Source organism: Podarcis liolepis (genome assembly GCF_965112155.1).
Source record: "Podarcis liolepis genome assembly, chromosome: 2".
NCBI classification, from domain to species: Eukaryota; Metazoa; Chordata; class Lepidosauria; order Squamata; family Lacertidae; genus Podarcis; species Podarcis liolepis.
In genome coordinates, this window is record NC_139555.1 from 31,058,632 (window position 1) to 31,082,399 (window position 23,768).

At 46.6% G+C, this 23,768-nt stretch overlaps 2 protein-coding genes and 1 long non-coding RNA gene across 3 annotated transcripts; 1 reads left to right on the plus strand and 2 right to left on the minus strand.

Moving 5' to 3' along the window:
* Positions 1-700: 700 nt before the first annotated feature.
* Positions 701-7,985, plus strand: LOC310699342. The gene is made up of 3 exons (XR_014522046.1): positions 701-1,390; positions 6,706-6,801; positions 7,485-7,985. It is a non-coding gene; the product is annotated as an uncharacterized lncRNA (long non-coding RNA).
* On the minus strand, positions 2,646-19,258 carry LOC310699330 (autocrine proliferation repressor protein A-like). Its single transcript, XM_083486998.1, has 9 exons — positions 19,095-19,258; positions 18,892-18,981; positions 18,318-18,447; positions 10,627-10,747; positions 8,922-9,057; positions 7,992-8,080; positions 6,687-6,771; positions 5,446-5,511; positions 2,646-3,469 (listed from the first exon to the last, which is right to left on the minus strand). Exons 1-9 carry the CDS (start codon positions 19,176-19,178, stop codon positions 3,350-3,352), a joined length of 921 nt encoding a protein of 306 aa, XP_083343124.1. The 5' UTR covers positions 19,179-19,258; the 3' UTR covers positions 2,646-3,349.
* A 417-nt stretch (positions 19,259-19,675) lies between these two features.
* Positions 19,676-23,457, minus strand: LOC310701006 (autocrine proliferation repressor protein A-like; the record flags this gene model as incomplete). The annotated part of the gene is made up of 5 exons (XM_083490967.1): positions 19,676-19,687; positions 20,184-20,306; positions 21,542-21,590; positions 22,153-22,327; positions 23,322-23,457. The coding sequence occupies 5 exons, from the start codon at positions 23,455-23,457 to the stop codon at positions 19,676-19,678; spliced, it is 495 nt and encodes a 164-aa protein (XP_083347093.1).
* Between the last annotated feature and the right edge of the window lie 311 nt (positions 23,458-23,768).

Genomic DNA, 23,768 nt, shown 5'->3' on the forward strand with positions numbered 1-23,768 from the left:
GGTGTATTAGAAGAAGAGAATCTGTCAAGATCCAGACATGGAAAAGATTCAAGGGTGTTCACATGGTAGGTGATTGACTAGTTTGGGATTTGCCTCAAAAGAGCTACACAACTTTGGAGACAAAGCAAAGTAACAGTACTTAAGTCATTAGTATCAGTTCTGCAAAGGCTATTCATGCTTCTTGAAAAAGAGTATTAGCACAAATAACTGTACTTATAAAGGTCACTGAGCATGGAAGGTGCTGAACCACATGGTCTGGGCAGCCCTTATGCAGATGGAAATGCGCCAATTGTTCTTTAGTGGCCAAAGCATCCTCCCAGCACATGGTCAAATTGAAGCCGACAGGTACTCTGCTATATCTGAAGGATGGGTTCAGGCCTAGACTGAAGTGGAGGGAGAAAAAGGTGGCACATGCTGGCAAACAGCACCCTGCCCCTTCTGTTTTGCATTCCTGCCACTGCCTGAAGCAATGCAGAAGCAAATGCCCTTTTGTAATGGGCTTCATTACAGGGTTTGGTCTCCACCTGAGGGGAAAGAGAGGAGGGGAACATCTTGCTAGGCCAAAGATGATTGGGAGGGGCAGAGCTAGTCAGGTACAGGGGCACTAGGAAAAGCAGCTAGCCAGATAATGCAAACAGGAGGAACTGTTTTGAAAGTACTGTAATCTTAACCATGCCAACTCAGAAGGTAGTACCTCTGGTGGGCTCATGCTCCTTCTGGGGTAGTTTGTCCACCTTTGGTCCCCTGTGGCTCTTAGAAGCTATCAGCATGCAAGAGCCGCCACATCCTGGGAATGGCTCAGACAGTCTAGCTAAACCAGATGAGGGTAGCAGATTGGTCTCAAACCCTCAGTGAATTAGGGATTTCCCTGGCAGGCAAAGACAGGCTTGTGGTGGATTGAGTGGGTGAGACCAACAGGGGGTCCAATGGTGAGGAAGGCTGTTTCTGCAAGTGCTGTAGGTAGAAGTGAGGGGCAGATGGGGCTCATCAACCTGGGAAGGTAGCCCATCTAGCAGAAGGAACAGTCTGACCCTAAACCTCCATTGCCTTGCAGAGCATCTTTGGGAAAAGAAAAGGGTAAGGAGTAAACCCTACATAAATCCAGAGTGGAGTCCCTAAGACAGTTGTATGGTGCCTTGTTTGCCTCTTTCCAGCAACTCCAACATCCAAGCTGGTAACAAATGTATTGCTCTTCTTTCCTTTGAACAACATCAACAAGGCTGAGAGTCTTGTCATCTGCGCAGCCCAGAACCTCCATACACACTGCCCAGGCTTGTGCCCTGAGAAGATCACATCGATCCTGCTAGTGCAGCAGTTTGACTTCGCCCCTGAAGGAGCACCCCATTGTCTTTCAAAACAGACGGATGCCAACAACTCCCAGATAAACTGAGTTAGTAAGAGAGGTGTATTGTCTTGCATGGGTACAGTGTATATAATCTCAATGCAAGGCATTGTGAACTGTTGAAATCTGCTGCTTGCATGTGTGTGCATGCAAACAGACAAAATTGTATAAAATTGTCAACCAGGCATAGATGATAAATTTTGCTGTCTGTCTGATAAGTTTTCCATGAGTCCTAGCAGGAGATAGCAGCAGTAGGAATAGCAGCCAGCAAGGTGTTATCTGTCCTGAATTGTCTAACATTCAGCAACATCCACGAGTTCTGGAGTTATGAGAGACGGAGAAAGTCCTGTCCTGTTCAGGTCTGATGCTGAATTCTGCAGGGAAAGCAAGCCTGGAAGCTAGCTCATGGATAGCACTAAGCGAATGACTTGTTTCTCCAGGCTCCACCCACTTGTAGAGAACTCCAGAGCCTTATAAGCCCTTGCGGTGTTGGAGGGTTTCAGGAGTCATGACACCAATTTCCTTCCGTTGTGTAGCACCACTCAGGGCCCTGTATGATTCAGCAAGGCTGTGCAGCAATAGGGCTGCAGAATTATTGCCTTTCAGTTCCTCCCCTGTTCTTCTCAGCTGCTCCACGAATTCCAGCATGGAATTCACATGCTCCCGCATCTGCTGCCCCTTTGGAGCCTCATCCCGTGCAGTTTGAGTAGCGGCAGCAGCTTAGTGCCAAATTCAGAAGTGCAGGGTCCTTTTATGATAGTCACAGCTGTGTCCCTCTCACAGCCACACCATCTTCTAAGATTATGTAGTCAAAATGAGCTTTCAGTCTCTTTGCTTGGAATTCTGTTTAGCACAAACACACTGGGCAGCTGACCTGTATAAATGCCTTTGCCATAATTAAGAGCAGCAGCAGAGGGCAGTGGTGCTCCTATTTCATTTTCATTGGCCTTTACAAGAGAACTCCCTGGTGGTTTGTACTTCAGTCACTGCAACTGCCTGTATGAAGGACAGTCTGTAGATCCACTTTACTAACAAACCTAATCTGTTCAACTGAATGACATATATTCACAACACTGATAGTACTGTGGTAGGTATTACTCCTTTTGTTATGATAGGCTTATGACCCAACCTGCTACACACCCTAAGAACAGACACCCATTCCCCATACAGTAGCTATAGGAGGATAGTGGAGCAAGTGGCGGTTCACTTCAAAACACAAGAAAATCTCACCCAGTGCAAGATGGTAAGAATGCCAGAAACAACCTTTATTTGTTAACAGGGAATGAACAGCTAGAAATCATCAGGCCATGAAAGCCACAGCAGGTGGGCTCACTTCTGCCACACAAAATATAGTCACTTTATTGTTACCCCCATTTTGCAGAAGGGACTCGAAAACGAAGAGATAATAGCTAGCCAAAGAAGACACCCTCTTCCGTCTGTGACTCACGTGCAATTTGAACTCAGTCATTTTACATGATTTACAATCCAGCTATAATCAATTACTTGGATTAGAGGCTATTTAATCCCATCAAAGTCTATGAGGCTAAACTATTTTAAAACCGGGTTAAGGAATTGTGCATCAAATGCTCAAATACTTGTACAGAGTTTCAGTGAAGACCTATAGAGCATAGTGCTTCTCTTTCTTTTGATCCTGAGATCTGAGGAATACAAAGGCACTTTCCTTTGCTGCATTAATCGTTCATAATTTTATATAGCCAGGCCCTCCCTCTGTCTCATGCCCAATATGCTTCATCCACCCACCAGACCCATTTCCCACAACCCTCCTTTAGGGCTCCTGTTCCTGACTGACATCTTCACCTACCTACCCCACGACCCCACACCCCTCTCCCATTTCATGTTAGTTGAAGTTGAACCTGTGCATTCTCTATGCAGTATTATTTCTCTGCCCAACCCACCCTGACTCCTCTGCGTGGTTTTCTGAGCACCTCTCGTGTTTACACTCATGGATGTCTTCAGCAGCAGGAGCTATAGCATCCTTGGTGAGTGTCATACCACCTTCCCCTTGCATTCCTTTCCGTGGCAGGCTGGACATGGAAAAGTGTCTGGAATGATGTGAACCTCAGAACTTAACACAAAATCAATGGTCCCGGGTCCTGGGAAGGTGGCCTGGAAAAGAAATTGCAGTTCTGCTCAATATCTCGCCTTGCAAATCTAATAGAACGGAGCCTACATTGGTAGTGCAAAGCACAGGGATAGCTAAAAAATAATTGTTGTGCCTTACAGCATATTGTAGCTTATGGAAGAATACTTCCTGCCTATTCAGCACAACAGCTTTCTATCACTGGATTTCAATTAGTACATGAAAGTAGAGCTTTCAGGCATAGTTGCTTTATTGTTTTTGGAAGGACACAGTGAGTGAGCTAGACTGAAAGGTAAGCTAATATAATAATAATAATAATAATAATAATAATAATAATAATAATAATAATAATAATTGTTTGTTTGTTTGTTTATACCCCGCCCATTTGGGTAATACCAGTTTTTGCCTTGAGTCTTTTAGATTATTGGTTACAAAGCCAATATTCCCTCATTAAACAGAAGCAAGTAGTTCACATGATGCAATATCCCCCCAAATTGTTTTAACAGCTAGGGTTGTGCAACCACTGCATCCAAATCCCAAGATGAGGCGGGATCAAAGTAGGGTCCCTCCAAGGCTCAGCTCTGCCCCCAAAGCGATCTGAGCCGAAGATCCCCCTGCTCTGGAGACATTCAGTTACAAAGCAAAGGTGATCTATGCCAAGTAACCTGTCTCCAAAATGACTGGAAAAATGTAAACGTCCTCAAATAAGGGAAACATGATGATGGAGTCAATGGGAGTAGTAGAACTGGTGTTTGCTCCCCGTAGCCTCAAACCCAGACGTAGAATATTATCCTACATCCCCACAATCCTAGTATCTTTGTCCCAGTGCCTTTCCCCCTCACTCTATGGCTAGTACTATGGATGGCACAAGGAGTTTGCTGTGGTATTTTGATTCAGCTTGTCTCTTAACCCAACATTTCTACCTATTTGCTTTTTTCATCCTTCTCTATCTACACACACATAGAGCTTGTTGTCACTTTTAGTCTCCAGTTATAATAGCCACTAAGGCAGTTTTACTTCCTTCCTCTCCCAAATGTGGCTATGGTGTTTTGAACTTTATTTACACTTGTATCATCTCTCAATGAGTCATAGATCCTTCATAATCAAACTACGTGTTTGTTTTCTATTCTTTTCCATCCTTCCCAATCCAACATTATATATACATATATCTATGCACACAAGCATATACACATATTGTGTGTTGTCCCCTGGCCATAGTGTTTTCTGAGATAGGTTTTCAAAATCTCTTTCAAATAAGTTATGACTGTTCTGGATTATTATTATTATTAGAAAAGTCACACAACCTATGTGTCTCAAATTTGGCAGGGTTCATCCTATTTTTGGAGAGGTGGGCCTTCTATGTCAGCAGGTGTTATGCACCTATGTAACTAATCCAAAATTTGTGAATATCTTGCTTTCCCAATGCAAGTCAATGGGAGGTCTGAAGCTGCAGCTTTGGATTTGGGGTGCAATACCACCCCCTTCCTGTAGCAATTCACACTGAATAGGAGACAGTCAGAAGTGAAGCAGCTTGGGTTGCTTCACAGAGCCCTAAGAAATATCATGGCGTGATTACAGCAGCCAATGAATTAATGCCTGGACTGCAACATGGAACAGCAATTTCCAGATCATAGTTCCTACCTGTCAACCACTCTGATTTAGGAGTGCTTTATTCAAGCCATAATTTGCCCAAAACACGTTTTATGGAAAACTTAAACCTTGTAGCCTTTATTTTTAGGTGTTGATGAAGATTTGACACTGGAATAGGATAGACACTCCAGAGCCATTGTGTGTTCTGAGAAACGTAGTCTAACAACCTATCTTGATTTCTTCTGGCTTAGCATCTCAGTGCTAATGCCAATACATGACCCTCCTAAAGGTGCCTGTTATTTCCAGGGAGACTGATTTGGGTGAATCTCTATCAGTCTTGGTACTCAATGCACTCAGAGTTTTCTCTCCTGGGGGTGGGGGAGTCAAATACTAGACTGGAGGGAATATTTACCTCAATAAAGAAAGCCTTCCATCCTGATTGTGGCTTTTCCTCTTCTGCCTTATAAACACCCGTTTTCTGCAATGGGATGAGACAGAAGCTACTGAGAAATGAACAGGTAACAGGCGCTCTGGTAATCCCTGAGTTTATGAAATTCTAAAATGTTCACTAGTGTGAATCTGCAGAAGAGTGTTCCTGGTTTGAGTCTCCCAAGGACAGGGTAGAGTGAAACAGCTATGGCGACTGTGCTCAAAGTGGGGCAGAATGGGATGGGGTTACATCCCACTTCTTTCCAGGTGATCATAAACCATTCCATACATCACGGATGGGAACCTCAGGCCCAGGGGCCAAGGGCAGCCCTCCAGCCCTCTCTGTCTGGCCCTTGTGATAATCTCCAGGACACCCACACTTCCAACCCTCACCAGCTGTGCTTTCCTCCCTCCTAGACTGTTTCCCCCTGGCTGGAATGTGTCCTTGGACTCTGATAATACTTCTTGCTTGCCTGGATGGAGGATAGAGAAAGAAGTGTGACTGTGAAGAAACTAGGCTACTGCACAATTGTGGAATTCACACTGATTGCTCTGTTCACTTTTGTCTTTGACACTGCCCATCACTGGCATGCAGCCTCCACCCCTACTATAGACTCATGAGCCCCAATATATTAGTGGGGCTTACTTTCTAGCATGGGTCTTTTTAGAACTACAGCATAAAGACAATGCTCTTTAGCCCACACCTCCTGGGGCAACATTAGATGGAAATACATTCTGCTGCGCTTTGAAATGCAATCATCCTATCAATGTTTTTGGTAACTTATATAATGACAGAATTCCATTGTATTTGGTTGTTTGACTCTTGGATTATTTATCCATTCAATGTATTCCCCTTTCTTCTGAAGGAACCCAGCAGGTTCCATAGTGGGCCTTATTGTTACATATGAGCTTCTGCTCCTTTAAGGTGGAAGCAACAGCAATGGACTTTCCTGTGCAGCCCATCACAAATGGTAACCAGCCGGTGCATGTCACACACACACCACGCACCAACCACTATCCTAACTGAGTACACTCACTATCTGTGTAATTTTTTAAAAAGAACTTTGCAAATAAATGGGCTAATTCAATGTGTTGGCAACAGAACCCATCTTTAAAGGAAATAATTTATTTTTGAAGAACTGCTTGTGTGCGTAGGGATGGAGGTTTGATTCACTCAACTGTGTTACGAAGCTTGGAGTAACCCCCAATCCCAAATCCTCTTACCACTTTCTCAACCTTGCAGGGAAGCCAAGATATGGGTTGTGAAACACCTGAAGGCCCAGGACCCACCAACAGCCTGAAGTCTCGCCTGAGAATGAGAAGGGAAGGAGGCGGCACAGTGAGTGCTGAGGAAGCTACTTTTTGGAGACAAGTACCACTGCCAAGGTGGCGCTGTGGTCTAAACCACAGAGCCTAGGGCTTGCTGATCAGAAAGTCAGCAGTTCGAATCCCTGCAACTGGATGAGCTCCCGTTGTTCAGTCCCAGCTCCTGCCCACCTAGCAGTTTGAAAACACGTAAAAGTGCAAGTAGATAAATAGGTACCACTCCAGTGGGAAGGTAAATGGCATTTCCGTGCGCTGCTCTGGTTCGCCAGAAGCGGCTTAGTCATGCTTGCCACATGACCCGGAAGCTGTACGCCAGCTCCCTCGGCCTCTAGAGCGAGATGAGCGCTGGAACCCCAGAGTCGTTCGCGACTGGACCTAACGGTCAGGAGTACCTTTACCTTTACCACTGCCAAGGCAATAGTTCACTTATTGAAGTAAAAGGGATCGTTATGTTTAAGCAATTAAAAATACTCTTTGTCTACTACTCAGATGACTCAGCCATTCTGATGGCTCTTCAATACCATCAACCTGATTCCAAATGTTCTAGAGCATATTCAGTAATCCACCCACAGAGTTCCCTTATGAATCTTGTTTGTAGGTTTGAAAACATATAAAAGTATTAAAAACTATAATGTTTTGTGGAGCTGTTCACAGACACAAAGAGCACTCAGAATGCTTTCTTTTCTTTTTTTCCAGAGAGAAAATACTGCACACTTTAAGGAAGGGAACACCCCAATGGCTTCTTTGTAGAGATTTAAAAGTGAACCTCCATTGTCACACTTTCAAAAATAAAGTGGAAACCAAAACACAGACATCCTTCAAAATTCACATGCCTTTGAAGTTTGCAATGCAGCTCTCAAGCCAAGTAATGTGCACAGAAATGCTAGGGTGAAGTGTGTATATAAACGCATAGGTTAGTGAAAATAAAGAACAAAAAAGCACTAGGGGAGTTGTTAGCAAAAAATATGTATATTTGACAAAACGACATACAGAAATGTGGAGATTGAGAGAAAAACACACAAAAATGCTGGCAATTTTTCATGAGGATTTTTTAAAAAAAACAGTAATTTGCAAAATGCAGCAGAAATGTGGAGAACCGAATTTAAGAAAGATACAACCAAGATTAACAGATTGTCCCATTCTTTGGATATTTATATCAACTCTGTATATTTGTATTAATAAATCATGCACAATAAATCCTACCTTTCAGAACCCAAAGTGTTAGAAAAGAAACATTTAACTGCTGAAGGCTCCATATCTGTGTAGAGCTCGATAATACCTGTAGCTTTTGTCTAGAAAAAGAGAGAATAGGACAGAAATATCAAGTGTTCCTCAAGCTATCACCCAGAAATATCAAGTGTTCCTCAAGCTATCACCCATTTCTTCTATCAGCGACATGAAAGTTTTCTATAGGAAGCTGTCTTATACGGAGTCAGACCATTGGGTCCATCTACCTCAGTTTTGTCTACACTGATTGGCAACAGCTGTCTAGGGTGATTACAAGCAGGTTTCTCTCCCAGGCCTATGTGGAAACGTCAGGGATCAAACCAAAGACCTTCAGCATGCAAAGCAAATACCACTGTGCAATGGTTCTTCCTACGTAGATCCCAAAGATCTCATTTCAACAGCAGCCACCTAATTAGCTGGCTAGTATAGAAACATGTGTCAGGAAACAGTCTGTGTGAAATCAACCTACAGCTTTCATTGAAATTAAGAACCTTTCAGTTTCATTGAAATTAAGAACCTTTCTTTGTGCTTTGCCTCTAGGGACACATTCATATACATATACTAATAGAGCCTATTTAAATATTTACTGTATCTGAATGTAACATTAAAAGGCCAGAAGGAAATGTCATAATATTCTAATATGTACCAGTAAAGCTCAAAACCAACCAAGTGCCCTCAGAAAATGGCCAAATGTCATAATGTTCCTGTCATTTATTGGATCATTGGCCAAGGCTTCCTGCTTCCAATAATACTGATAATTTCCTAGTAAGCTTGAGCGTAACAGAGTGTCCTTGATAAACTATGATTTTCATCAGTTAAAAGGCTATGTGTACCCATGGCTTGAAGTAAATAATAAAACAAGTCTCATGACTGAATTAGTTACGTTGCAACATGAGTTTTCCTCACCTCGGTTCTCTTCCAGGAAATTTGGGGCATTTTCAGATTCAAAATGGTCCTAAGAAAAAAGCTTATAACCGACATTGCAATCGATATTTTAATCGATGGGTCCCGTGTCATCAAGTGATCATTGTTTGGGGTGGCTCTGCAGGGCAACAGAGAGGTTTTTGAAATAATAGCTCCCTTGCAATAGACAAAGCAATTACATATTTCCTCTAATCACAGAAATTTGACTCTTTCTGGGTTTTTCTTCTTTGGAATATACACATATAGAAAAATATACAGGTGGCGGGGGGGAAGTATTATAATTCAAACCCTCTGTGAATTTTGCAGCAGGGATCTGTAGCCAAGTTCTAGGCTCTACTGACAAATTAAAAACAGAAAATCACCAGAATTTACCCACCCAAAAGTTCTTAAAGAACTCAAATGTGAAATTGCTGTTCTTCTAACAAAAATATTTAACTGGTTCCGAAGACCTGTCTCTATGTCTGAGGAATGCAAATGGGCCCAAGTAACACCAACTTTTAAAATGCAATCAAGAGGGGATCTAGGAAGTAACAGGCCAGTTAATAGGTGAAATTAGGTGAAAACCCTTATTAAAAATAGAATTAGCATATAAAAGAGCAAGACTTATTGAAGTAAAACTAGCATGGCTTTTGCAAGGGTAAGTCTAATAATAATAATAATAATAATAATAATAATAATAATAATACCCCGCCCATCTGGCTGGGTTTCCCCAGCCACTCTGGGCGGCTTTTCTTTCAGAGTTCTTTGAGAGATTCAAAAAAATGAAGCCAGGAATTACTGAGGGTAAAGACAATTGTAAACATTTTTAAGTATAGATTAATTTGAACGTATTAATTTGAAAGAATAGATTAATTTGAACCACACAGCAAAAGCTGCCTTTGCGCAAAACCCATTGGTTGGTTTCCTTTATGTCATCGAGTTTCAACTCATCAGAGGGCAGAACTGCTTTACAGGCTTCTTCTTTTTTTAATCCTTTTTAATTAGTAAGATGGCAAGCAAATTGACAGAGGGATATGGAAACACAGTGGATAATAATAATAAGTGGCAGACACTCATCAGATACATTGCAGTGTCAACTGGAGTGATGGCTGAACTAGCATTTTGTTCACTGGTTGCATGTTTATCGTTCTAATTACAAAGCTGGGTTAATAACACCACCCACTGACTGCCTAACAACCTGGGTCACTTCTGCCCTTCCTCCAACAAAGAAAGTTTGTTTATCTCCTCTCCTGTGTCCCAGGAGTTCTCCTGAATCCCCCAGCCAACTGGAAGGGGGTGCAGAAATGGGGGGAAACCTTGTTGTGCCAGTGGAAGTCCTTGTGTGGGCTTCCATTGGTTGTGTTTGTTAGCTGAATCCTGTCCTATGCTTGGGAGTGTGTGGGGTGTGCCTGGTAAAGTCTCAAAAGCCACAGGAGCTACTAAAGTTTCCTGTTATCAAGGGTGAAGCTTTGGTATTCTGCACAGCTCCTTGCCATTGTCCTTGATTAGACTATGCAGAATTATTGCACAACAGTAACACATTACAGAATTAAGTGAGAAAAGGTTTTATCATTTAAATGCACATAACCAATGCAGATTAGAATTCAGATTTTCTTGGCTCGGAATGAGTTAGCTTGTTGTAGTTTTGCGGAAGATGGGCTGCTGTTTGATAGTAAAAGGAAAAATGAGAGCAGCAGCATGAAGTCACCGGAAATATTTTGCTCCTGATAGTTCATTGAAGAAATGGTGGGAATCATCAAGAGGGAAGAATTCATCTCCTGCTGCTATGATTAGATACTTGGGCTTGTTTATGTATCGTTCGTTATATGCTGGGTGTCAGGGGTTCAGAGACAGAGACACAGGTGAGGGAGGAGACGGAGAGCGACGAGGAAGAATCCCAGGACAGTGAGGAAGAGGATGACAATGACTTGAGATCTTCCATGAGTCTCTCAAGTGAATCGGAGGATTCTCAGGAGGGGGCGCCCCTAGTCAGGACAAGGGGGGTCACAGGGGGGACCTGCCAGGAGCAGGGAAGCAGCAGGGAAACCCCGAGCGGGAGTGGGAGATCGGGGCCGGCTTCCCAGCAGGAACGAAGGGAAGAGAGGGGGGTTCCCAGTGTGACACACGGAGCGGAGCAGGAAAGAGACAGGGGAAGGAGATCTGGGGAGAACGTCCTGCCGGAAGAGGGGGAGAGTAGTACAGGGAGTAGTGTCAGTGTCAAAAGGAAGGTCAGGGGTAGCGAGCGCGCGCCAAGTTCGAATGTGGAGGCGCGCGGAAATGAAGAAAGCCCGGAGGAGGAGCCCAGCCCCAAAGCACGAAGGAGGGGGGAACAGGCATCTCAGGAATCCGCTTCGGGAGAGAGCAGGAGGGAAGGAACCCAGGGGGGCAGAAAGACCCTGCGGAAAAGGAAAGACAGGAAGAGGTGGTCTAGCACAAGCCTCTTAAGTTGGTGCAGGGGGGGGAGCGAGTCAGAGGGGACTTCAAACGTCTGACGTTAAAGACACGGGGCTGCACGCCTCGGTTGTGGAATCTATAATGAACTGCAATAAACATTCCTGTATATAAGAAGAGCTTGGCGTTGGTCTTTTGTGAGCTGAGACCTGAGGCAGCCCCTGACAGTAAGTCCCCTCCAAAACTACGCAAAATTTTTTTTTGCAAAGCTCACGAAGTTTGGCAGCCCTGAGTATGGAGCAGCAGATAGCTGAGCTACGCAACGCAGTCTCCCGGCTTACCACTGAGGTAGTGGTCTCCCAGAAGAAGGGGGAGGAGGCAGAAAAGCGGTGCCAAGATCTGCAAGCCAGGTGGGATCATGCATGCCAGGTGGGGTTCCCGGGGACCAAAGCGGCTGGAGTAGCACTGGGCAGAAGAGGGGGCAACTTGGTAGCCCACTTCGATGGGAACCTGCAGCAATACCCCAGTTTTAAAGCGGACGTAGAATATGCGTTGCACTTGCTTCGCGACGACTTTAAAGATGAGGAAGAGAAAGTGGGGTTCATTGTGTCCCACTTGCATGGGGAAGCGAGGGCTTGGTTGCGCAATCTGTGGCGTGAGGATTGTCCTGCTCGAAGGGACTCTGATGAATTTATCAAATGCATGGACGCTTGCTTCCAGTCTAGTGTGGATGTGGATGTGGCACGCCATCAGATCCATGGTTTAAGGCAAGGCAAGGCTTCCGTACGTCAGTATCATGCTCGCTTCTTCGCCTTGCTGAATGTGCTGCGCTGGGAGAAGGATTCTTTGGCTGTCAGAGACTTATTTTGGGAGGGTCTATCTGGCCCTGTGAAGGACGAGCTGGCTAGGGGGGACAGACCTAAAACCCTGGCAGACGTGGTGCAGCGAGCGCTTGCCATTGGAGTGCGCCAGGAAGAACGCCCTTGGCGCAATGAGGGGGGTAGCCAGCTTCACGCACCGTCTAGAGTGCCTCCTTTGTTTCCCAGAGATCCAGGACGTCAGCGTCTCTCCCCTCAGCTGCAGCCAGGGGAGGAGCCTATGGAACTGGGGAGTGCTAAGGCTCAGTCAGTGGCCGGAGCCCCAGCGTCCGGAACAGTCAAGAAGAAGCCTCCTAGAGGGAACAGGAAGTGTTACATCTGTGACTGTGCAACGCACATGGCGAAAGAGTGTCCCCAGAGGCTCCGGCAGCACACTGCAGCCTTGGCAACAGTAAATGCAGCAGCACAGCATGAAGAGCTGTTTCAGGGAAACGACAATGCCTGGCTGGAATCAGCAATGTTGGGGCACAGCCAGGCAAGTCAGTAGAGCAGTCCCCAGCGCTTTTGCAGCCTACAGACCCCCTGCCACCCAAACCTGTAGTGCAGCTCACTGCAACCCTCCAGCTACCTAATGGACGCACCCTGGAGGTCCCCATCACAATTGACAGTGGGAGCAACGCAGACTTCGTGGGGGTGCAGTTCGTCAAGCAGCATCGCATAGAGCTTCTGCCAGCCACGCTGCCATTGAATGTCGTCACAGTGGATGGCAGGAAACTGCTGGGGGGGCAAGTGGTACAACAGACGCCGCCCATGGTGATGCAGATTGGCAATCACCGAGAAGTCATCAGTTTCAACGTCACCCGCCTGTCAGACACGCCTATAGTGTTAGGCATGAGTTGGCTGGATAGGCACAGCCCGACCATGGCGTGGTACCAGCGGCAGCTCACCTTCGGCTCGTCCTATTGCGCGCAGCATTGCATCCAGACCGGTCAGGAGGAGGAGGGCCAAGAGGAGGGGCAGCAGCTACGTCTCAGCATGGCGCAAGCAGTACCCCTCAAGTACAAGGGGTTTTTGGAGGTTTTCTGCGAAAAGGAGGCTGACCAATTGCCACCTCACCGGCCCTACGATTGCGCTATTGACCTCTTGCCAGGGACAACGCTGCCGCCTGTGAAGCTGTATTCCATGTCCGAGGAGGAGCTGCAGGAGCTCCGGGAATTCATAGACCACAATCTGCAGCGGGGATTCATCCGAGAATCGAAGGCTGTAGGGGGCAGTCCTGTGTTTTTTGTGAAGAAGAAGGACACGCCCCAAAAGAGGCTCATCGTAGACTTCAGATTCATAAACTCAAAAACAAAGCCCGCGGCCTTTCCCATGCCCAAGATCGACGACCTGCTCGCGACGGTGCGGAAAGGGAAGATCTTCACCAAGTTGGATCTCCGTGGAGCTTACAATCTCATACGTGTGCGAGAGGGTGATGAGTGGAAGACGGCCATGTTCACGCCGTTGGGCACCTACGAATACAGAGTTATGCCGTTTGGTCTCCAAAATGGCTCCCACTTTTTCCAAGCTTTTATGCATCATGTGCTGGCGGGACTCCTCTACAAGAAGTGCGTATGTTTCCTCGACGACATTCTGATCTTCTCAGAATCGCCGGAGGCTCACGAGAGCGACGTGAAGGAGGTCCTGCAGAGGCTACGGGAGCACAGGCTCTACGCCAAGTTGGAGAAGTGCCAATTCGACGTGACGGAGGTGGATTTTCTGGGCTATAGGCTGTCCGACAGGGGACTAGCCATGGACAGTGCCAAGGTCCGCGCGGTGTTGGACTGGAAGAGCCCGCGAAATCGGAAAGAGGTCCAGAGGTTCGTCGGCTTCGCCAACTTTTACCGCAAGTTCATCAAGGGTTTCGCCAAGGAGACGGCAGCTATCACGGACACTCTCAGCTCCAAGAAGAAGAAGTTCACCTGGACGGACCAAGCGGAGCAGTCCTTCAGGAGACTTAAGAGTCTCTTCGCGTCCGAAGAACAGCTGCTACACGTGAATCCTGGCAGGCCCATGAGGGTGGAGACTGACGCATCTGACAGAGCGGTGGGGGCCGTCCTCTTACAGGAAGACCCGCAGGGAAACTGGAGGCCCTGTGCTTTCTACTCCCGGAAGCTCAGCAAGTCGGAGCAGAACTACACCATTTGGGACAGGGAGTTGCTGGCCATCCACGCAGCTTTCAAGGCGTGGAGGCACTTTCTCATCGGAGCCAAGCACACCGTGCAGGTCCGCACGGACCACAAGAACCTAGAGTACTGGCGCACGGCGAAGCTACAGAGCCAGAGGCACATACGCTGGGCAGAGTTCTTTGCGGATTTCGATTTCAGGATAGAGTACATCCCAGGCGACAACAATGTCATAGCAGATGCGCTCTCCAGGAAACCGCAGTATCTCGAGGCAGCGGCACCGGTGGCAGCCAAGCACATTTTTGCACCGCAGGCGTGGGCGTGCGCTTCAGCCGCCGTGGACCTGGAGGCGGTGCGTCACGCGTTGCAGGCGGATCCATTCGCACAGTCCAAGATGGAAGAGGTGCGGAGGGGCACAGCGAAGGACGACGAGTTCCAGATACGCGACGGCCTGCTGACCCGTAAAGGTGCTCTCTACATTCCGGGAGACGATCTCCGCGCGAAAGTTCTGCAGCAGTTGCACGACGCACCCAGCGCTGGCCACTTCGGCAAGGAAAAGACGACAGAATTAGTGGCCAGAGACTTTTGGTGGCCCCAGATGCGAGGGGAGGTCGCGGAGTACGTCGCCAGGTGTGACACGTGCCAAAGGTCCAAGCCAGTGCACCAGAAGCCAGCGGGACTGCTGGAACCACTGGAAACGCCACTGCAACCGTGGGAGAGGGTGGCGCTGGACTTTGTCACTGATCTGCCCAGTTCGCGAGGCAAGACGGCGGTGCTTGTGGTTGTAGACCTGTTCACCAAGATGGCGCATTTCATTCCTTGTGCGAAGGTGGCGACAGCGGAGCAGACAGCCAAACTGTTCATCGACCACGTGTTCAAGGTGCATGGCTTGCCACGGTCCATTCTGTCTGACAGGGGGCGCCAGTTTGTGTCCAGTTTCTGGCGGAAGCTCCTAGGGATCCTGCACGTCAAAATCAACCTGTCGTCGGCGAGACATCCGCAGACCAACGGCCAAGCAGAGAGGGTCAACGCGATCATGCAGCAGTACCTGAGATGTTACGCCAATCAGCGACCCGCGGCTTGGGTGGATTACCTGCCGATGGCTGAGTTTGCCTACAACAACACGAAGCACGCGTCGACGGGGGTGACGCCGTTCTTTGCTAACAATGGAAGGCATCCCAGAACCTTCCCGGGGCTCGTAACGACGGGGGAGGGGGAGCCACAGGAAGCCGACCATTTCGCAGCAGAATTGCAAGAGGTGCACGACGAGCTACGGAGACATTTAGAGCTAGCTAAACAAGCCTATAAGGTGCAGGCGGACAAACACAGGAGGGAGGGGGAAGACATCCAGGTGGGAGACTGGGTATGGTTAGCGGCCCAAGCGGTGCCGGCCAAGTCGTTAGCTAAAAAGAAGCTAGGACACAGGCAACTAGGGCCGTACCAAGTTGAGGCCAGGATCAATCCCGTAGCGTTTCGATTGACCCTCCCCGAGGGTTCCAGAATGCACCCGGTCTTTCATAGGTCGATGCTCACCCCCTACAAGGCCCCACACAGATTTCAGGAGTCAGGGACGGCACCAGAACCAAGCAGGGAGTCGCCCAAGAGGGGGAGGTCACCTAAGGACGAACCAGTCAACGAGGTCACAGAGATTCTGGACTCGAGATGGGGGGAAGAGGGAGTAGAATATTTTCTCGCCAGGGAGGGCGCCCCGGCCAGCACCAACAGTTGGGTGCCAGACTACGCTTTGGACGAACCCCTCCTCAAGGACGAGTTCCATGCCCTTTTCCCACACAGGCCCATGCCAGCACAGTTTTTCGACGATTGGCTTTTTACGCCCACACTTTCCGCCAGCACCTTCCGAGGGTTCTCCTCCGCAGAGGAGACGACGCCAGAGTCGAGCCCTCCAAGGGGATCGTGTTCGGGGGTGGACACCGACCCTTCTTACTGGTGGGACGATCAACCAGAAGAGGACTGGCGCATGAGGTGGCGGGTGGGTCCTTGGCAAGCAGACCCCACCCAGGCAACAGGGGGAGGGGAGGACGTGAACATGTTGGGAGAGGACAATGGGTTCGAGTACACAAACAATGAACTGGAAGCAGAGGAGATCGACGTCGACGACCTGTGTCCAGCAGCGACCTCCGCAACGACGGAGCCCCCGGAACCTGCGCCCGAGCAGCGGGAGGGGGGAAGGGGGGGCTTCGAGGGGGGGATGGATGTCAGGGGTTCAGAGACAGAGACACAGGTGAGGGAGGAGACGGAGAGCGACGAGGAAGAATCCCAGGACAGTGAGGAAGAGGATGACAATGACTTGAGATCTTCCATGAGTCTCTCAAGTGAATCGGAGGATTCTCAGGAGGGGGCGCCCCTAGTCAGGACAAGGGGGGTCACAGGGGGGACCTGCCAGGAGCAGGGAAGCAGCAGGGAAACCCCGAGCGGGAGTGGGAGATCGGGGCCGGCTTCCCAGCAGGAACGAAGGGAAGAGAGGGGGGTTCCCAGTGTGACACACGGAGCGGAGCAGGAAAGAGACAGGGGAAGGAGATCTGGGGAGAACGTCCTGCCGGAAGAGGGGGAGAGTAGTACAGGGAGTAGTGTCAGTGTCAAAAGGAAGGTCAGGGGTAGCGAGCGCGCGCCAAGTTCGAATGTGGAGGCGCGCGGAAATGAAGAAAGCCCGGAGGAGGAGCCCAGCCCCAAAGCACGAAGGAGGGGGGAACAGGCATCTCAGGAATCCGCTTCGGGAGAGAGCAGGAGGGAAGGAACCCAGGGGGGCAGAAAGACCCTGCGGAAAAGGAAAGACAGGAAGAGGTGGTCTAGCACAAGCCTCTTAAGTTGGTGCAGGGGGGGGAGCGAGTCAGAGGGGACTTCAAACGTCTGACGTTAAAGACACGGGGCTGCACGCCTCGGTTGTGGAATCTATAATGAACTGCAATAAACATTCCTGTATATAAGAAGAGCTTGGCGTTGGTCTTTTGTGAGCTGAGACCTGAGGCAGCCCCTGACACTGGGGATGGAAAAATAAACTGTTTTAGAAATGACCAACATATGGTTCTCAGGTTGCTACTACAGTGGTACCTTGGGTTAAGTACTTAATTCGTTCCAGAGGTCTGTTCTTAACCTGAAACTGTTCTTAACCCGAAGCACCACTTTAGCTAATGGGGCCTCTGCTGCTGCTGCGTCGCGGGAGCACAATTTCTGTTCTCATCAAGAAGCAAAGTTCTTAACCTGAGGTAATATTTCTGGGTTAGCGGAGTCTGTAGCCTGAAGCGTATGTAACCCAAGGTACCACTGTACCTTGTTTTGTAATAAATCGTCATAAAAAGGATAGCAAGACTGCAGAGAAGCAATAGAGAATAAGTAGAATGGAGTAAGGACCACAAATCCCTAAAGAGCAGCATACACTCAGGGGGCAGAATATAAGGACGTGGGCACAGGTGCTGAAATTGCAGCAGTTCTCATATTTGTTTGATTTCCAGAATCAGTCAAGCAAAAGCTGAAGCCTGCAGATTATATAAAATTAATGACATGCCACAACAGAAACTTATTTTATTTAACAAAATTTGTATACCACTTAATTAAGTGGCTGTTGTAGCTTAACAAAGCCAGTAATTGGCTTATAGAGGAAGAAATGTGAAGAGGCAGAGGAAGGGGGAGTGGAGAAATGAGAGAGGAAGAAGAAAAGGAGTTGGAAGTTTGGAGTGGGGGAAGTCAGCAAGGGAGTGAAAACTTACTCAAGGCAGGCTGTTGAAGGATAGCGTGCAAAAGTGTCTAATCAGTGACCAGCTGGATTGCTTGCTTGCTCTACCTACCCTGCCCCACCCCAGACAAAATAATGGATCTACACCAAAGTGGGAAAGACTTCATTTGGTCGAGCCATTCTCTATTCCTCTGAATAACACCATGCTCTTCCATGCTTGTTCCGTGCATTGTAGCGCCACCAAAATCGCCCTTTCCTTCTATTTCTACAACTATCCTTTCTTCTGCTACCATATCATTTATCAGAGAAATCTGAGAACATAAGAAGTGCTCACCAAGTGGATCAACATGCGAAGTTAATATCTTGAACCGCGGAGTGTCCAGCTTCTTAGTAATTTTCAGTTCATGTATGTGCCGCCATGCAAATGTCCAGCCACAGTACGCTCGGTATTGATGATGCCAGCTCTGAAGCAAAGCAGCCAGAAGTGAGTTCTCTGTGTACATGAAGACTTTCCATACAGCAAGTGCCAAAGCTTAAGTGCTGTATTTTTCGCTCTATAAGACGCACCACACCACAAGATGCACCTAGTTTTTGGAGGAGGGAAAAATTAATATTCTGAATCTCAGAAGCCAGAACAGCAAGAGGGATCGCTGCGCAGTGAAAGCAGCAATCCCTCTTGCTGTTCTGGCTTCTGGGATAGCTGCGCAGCCTTCATTCGCTCCATAAGACGCACACACATTTCCCCTTACTTTTTAGGAGGGAAAAAGTGAGTCTTATAGAGCAAAAAATACGGTACTTGAAATCCTGTAGAATGGAGAATTACTACACACACATAGCGCATTGCCCTTTGTACAATCTTGTTGTTCTCTACTCTTCTTTACTTTACTGTGAAGAAACTGGATTCTCACCTTAATGATATTCAAAAGATCAAATACAAGTGGAGCAAAGGACACAACTCTTTCATCCACAGCTGCCGCAAGCCAGCTAGTCCACCCACGCTGCCAAAAAGAGACAAAAGAATGAGGTTGGGAACGAGAAGAAAACAAGGAGGATAATGCAACTGATGAGTTACATACATGGAAAGCAAAGCAGCACAGACCTTCGTACCTACCTTGGAACCACCTGTCAACATGAACTTGGCAATGTTCAACTTTCCAGCAGATTTTTTCTGTAAGAACGCTGTTATGGTGTCCATGGCTCGCACAGTGGCCTGAACACAAGACAAAAGGATTACAGCCTCTGGAATTCAAAGGACATACTTGCAAAGACTCTGAGGATACTCTATTGTTAGAATGGCATAGTCACAGTGCCATCACAAGGTGGTTTGTCTTCAGAGCTTTAACAGGGGCGCCCTATATTCTGCAAAGGCAATACTGAGGGTACACACAGTGTACTGATGTAAGAATTAGCACTCATCACCTCACTGATATTTTTTACAAATCGTTCTCCTAGAAACAAAATGAATTAATTTCACCCTCTGATATATTCTGTGTTTAGTTCGTTGCAACAGTGTGCTCATTCGTCAGGTCTCAAGCAGAATGTGCACATAATCCCTCAACGAAGAGGGAATTGTGCAGAATTTGTGATCATCATACATAATTTCCAGCAAGGCCAGGGAAATGTGCATATTTCAAGTGAATTTTGTATATCACTGGCAATTATACATAATCCCTAATAGGCTTTGCAGAATGTTCATATCTTCAGCTAAATTTTGAACATTATCAGACCATTATGCATAATCCCAAACAGACTGTTGAAAATGTATGTATCTTGACTTCCTTTTGCACATTTTCTGGGCATATGTAGATTCTCTAGTCTATATGCATAGTCTCCATGAAACATGCATTTTTTCCTATTTCCTGTTCAGAACTGCTTCTGGACCAGTGCCTAATCTTACATGGTCGACAGCATACCTTCCCATGGCTCAGCCAAGGAGTAGGAAAAATTGGGGGAGGGGGCTCAGAATAAAGATCAACTTTATTCTGGAGTCCGGCACCCTTTTTCACCACTCTCAGCTGTTCCCCAGTCACCTGAGCAGCACAAGGGGACTCTTGCCACTCCTAGCCTCCCTCCCACCCCCACCCGCGATTCTTCTGAAGAATGATTCCATTCTTTTTTGCTGGGAACAAGCAGCAACATGTTCCTGAATGTTGGCAGTGTCTGTCCACCAATCCAGATAGAAGGAAGAAGCCAGAGTTACCTTGACCATTGGGAACTGAATCAGCACATCTGGCTGTGCCATCTTGTCAATTATGAACTTCCTCCATGAACAAAAAACAGCATAATCTTCAATGCCATTCTTGCATTCTTGCATAGGGATTTTCTAGAAGCAAAACAGATCAAAGTTTTTGGTTGAGGCCTCCCATCTGGTCCCCTAGAACAACATGATAGGCCTATCCTAGTTCTCATACCAGGTGAAATGAGAACTGCCATGATCTATTACTCTAGCATAGCAATGTGTTTGTTCAGTTCTGTTACAGGTTGAGTGATTCTGCTTGACAGAATGAGGATCAATATATCAAAAGTGAAATACAAATGTTTTCTTTGGAAAACAATACCAGTGAGGGATGGGGGAGAAATTCAAACCGGCTTGCGTTTTAGCGTCAATGTCCCTCATTTGTGTTGTCTGAAGAAATATGTGAAATGAAACACACCTGTCCACACAGATTTCACAATGCAGTATGCCAGCAAAATAATGTACACACAAATGTGCACGTGCTACTCTATTTGTTTATTTTTGCATATTTGTTTATTTTTGCATATCCTTCAATGCATGTAGCAAGGCAATTTACAAACATGTAGCTGCTTTAAAAACCCATACAAAATAAGAACAGCCTGGTGATAAATTTGAGAACAATTCAACATAAACCATCTATTGCAGAGACTATTTCATCAAGCTGGAAAAGTGTATCTAAACAAAAATGTCTTCCATTGTTTGTGAAAGGTTCAAAGAGCGGGCGTGTGCTGTATCCCAGCAGGAATTCTGTTCCACAGAGCAGGGACAGCTCACTATCTGCACTTTCTACAAACTATTGGAGACATTTTTGTTCCAACAGCTTTTCCCCGTTGGATGAATCGGTCTTTAGCTATGGGTGTCTATTTTGGACTGGTGTGTGCATATGTTTAAAATATATCCCCTGCTTATTGTGTTGTTTTTGTTTTTTACCTGGTTTATTGTAAATCGCCTAGAGGTATGTGTGTGGAAGGAAACTAATAATAAGTAAATGATGTATTAGGAAAAAATAACATCTAAAATGCGTAATATTAGAGGAAGTGCTTGCAAAAATGTGTACATTAGGGGAAATTACACACACAAAATGTGCTTATTAGGAGAAATTTTCCTAAAATACTGATGGAACTTCACAAGCCCCTAAAAGAATTCCTTAGGCGGGTGCGTAATTGTGGAGAACTGAACTTTAGATTTGATTGATTGAGTGGGTGGGTGGATGAGAAACAGAGAGAAATCAAAACTGTCAGATGTGAACATCCCTACACCCAATCAATTCATTCTGTGGGCACACATAAGAGTATGAAAGAGAGTGTGGGAAGAGCACTTACGTGGTAGGTAATTGGCTGGTTTGGGATCTGCCTCAAAATAGCTGTGCAACTTCAGAGACAAAGCGAAGTATTAGTCATTAGTATCTGTTCTGCAATGGCTTCATGCTTCTTTGAAAATAACATCAACGCAAGCAAATACTCTCTGTGATTGACAGGGAATGATGCCAAAGCATCCAGGGCCAACAACTCTGGGTGGCTTTGGGGCCAGTGATAAAATCTGCTAAAATCAAGACACACACTCTATTACAGCAGTTCAGAGAAGAGCAGACTGATATTAATTTCCTGTTCTTTTGCTGCCATTTTAATTAACAGTAAATCATGGTCATTAGAGTTTCTTAAATGATTTGAATGCCTGATCTGAGTATGCGTGACAAAGAGTTCAAGAAACATCTTGGTCATAATTTGTACGTATGTACTGGGGAGCTGAGAGGCAGATAACCCAATAAATAAGCATAAATAAACTTTCTTGAATACAGTGAATTGGAATAGATTACCATTAAACATCTGCTTCACAGTTCTCTATTCTAGTAGGGCTACTAATTCCTTTAACAGTGTTAACAAAGCAGAGTTGGTGTCATAATCATTTCTCAGGGATTCTTCCTGCTACTTACAACCCGGCAGATTTTGCTGTCATAATGGCTTCATCAACCCTTAAGTCCATGGGTTGAGGGACATCATCATTTCTTCCATTCCCAATCATCAGCAAACACAAGTTCGTCATTTTGGGGTTTTGGGGGACAACAATGGTCAGTTCGTGCCACCAAACTGTTGCATCCACTTCAGAATCTGAATGGATACACAGAAACATAACTGATATTTATCTAATAGTAGAGAAATCACACACACACACACAGGGTTAGGACATATGAAGCGAAAGGAAGGTCACCAGCGTGCCCCCCCCCGACATCAATTAGGGCAGGGATGTTGTTAGATTCCAAATCCCATCAACCCCATCAATCGTAGCTCAAAAAATGGAGCATGGAAGGAAGGGAAATGGAAAGGGATGTTGAGCCACTCCTGCAGATAACAGTAAGAACAGTGTACTGATTCACACAGGAATCTGCACCAAAAGAACTATGCACTAAGTAAAAAAAGAGTCATCACAAAAGCAGTCAGGAAAATCCCCCGATAAAGGGTCAGTATGACTGGAAGTTGGGGCATGTATCTTGTTCCTCATGCTCAAGCAAGATGCAGCAATATGTGAAAACATTTCATGTTGGATTGGGCTCTGAAGTGAACAATTCCTTGTGGGCAGATTTTGGAAGCATCTGGGATATGGAGAAATTTGATAGGAGAATGCTGCTGGCCCAAGAAAGTCAAATGACCCAGCACAAACCTCTGCAAAAATTAAAGCTTAGCTCCCAATTGCCCTGCAGTTGTTCTGTAGATGGTGGATCATTTCTTCTTCATTACATTCTCAGACAGGACAACTTCACCCTTTTATCAGACCTTGACCTTACAAAGTTTTCGAATTCCAACCTTAATAATTTGTGTGAATTAACGACTTTAAAGAGATTCTATTTCCTGCTTGGACCTATGTCTTGATCTCTGCCTCAGAACTATGTTTTCCCCAGAAGCTGGGGAAGTGACCATGCTCCCTTTCCTAGCCAGCCACAGAGAGACTAGGCCTGTAGCTCCTCCTCCTCACGTTTCCTTACTTCCCACAGAGCAGATCACACCCATCTAGCAGCCTCCACATCATGTTAGGCTTCCTTCCCACTCTTTCTCATCCTCCTCAAATGAAAAGGGCAAGCGAAGAACTGCCATCCTCTGCTCTCACCATCCAGCCACTTCAGGGAGGTCATGTTGAGGGTATAGATGGTGACATCTGGCCTGTCCTCCTTGTTCTTGAGGGTGTAGCTGTAGTGAGGGTCATGCTGCTTGACGTAGTCATCCAGGGCCGTCTGCTTCACCATCCATCCTGAGGGCAGGCAAGTGGTCAATAGGAGAAGGGCAACAGCAGCATACATAGTCCAGTCACTTGACTGTGTCCCGCTGGCAGTTGTCCCAGTTGCTTCACATCACACTAACCAACAGGTAGGTTGGCAGCGCACACCAGAGCTTTTCTACAGAGCAGTTCCCTCTATAAATGTTACAATAGGCTTTCCCTGTAGTTATAAAGGTCACTGAGCATGGAAGGCCCCCAATCACATGCTCAGGGCAGCTCTTATGCAGATGGAAATGTACCAGTTGTTCTTCAGTGACGTCCAGTCACAAGGCATCCTCC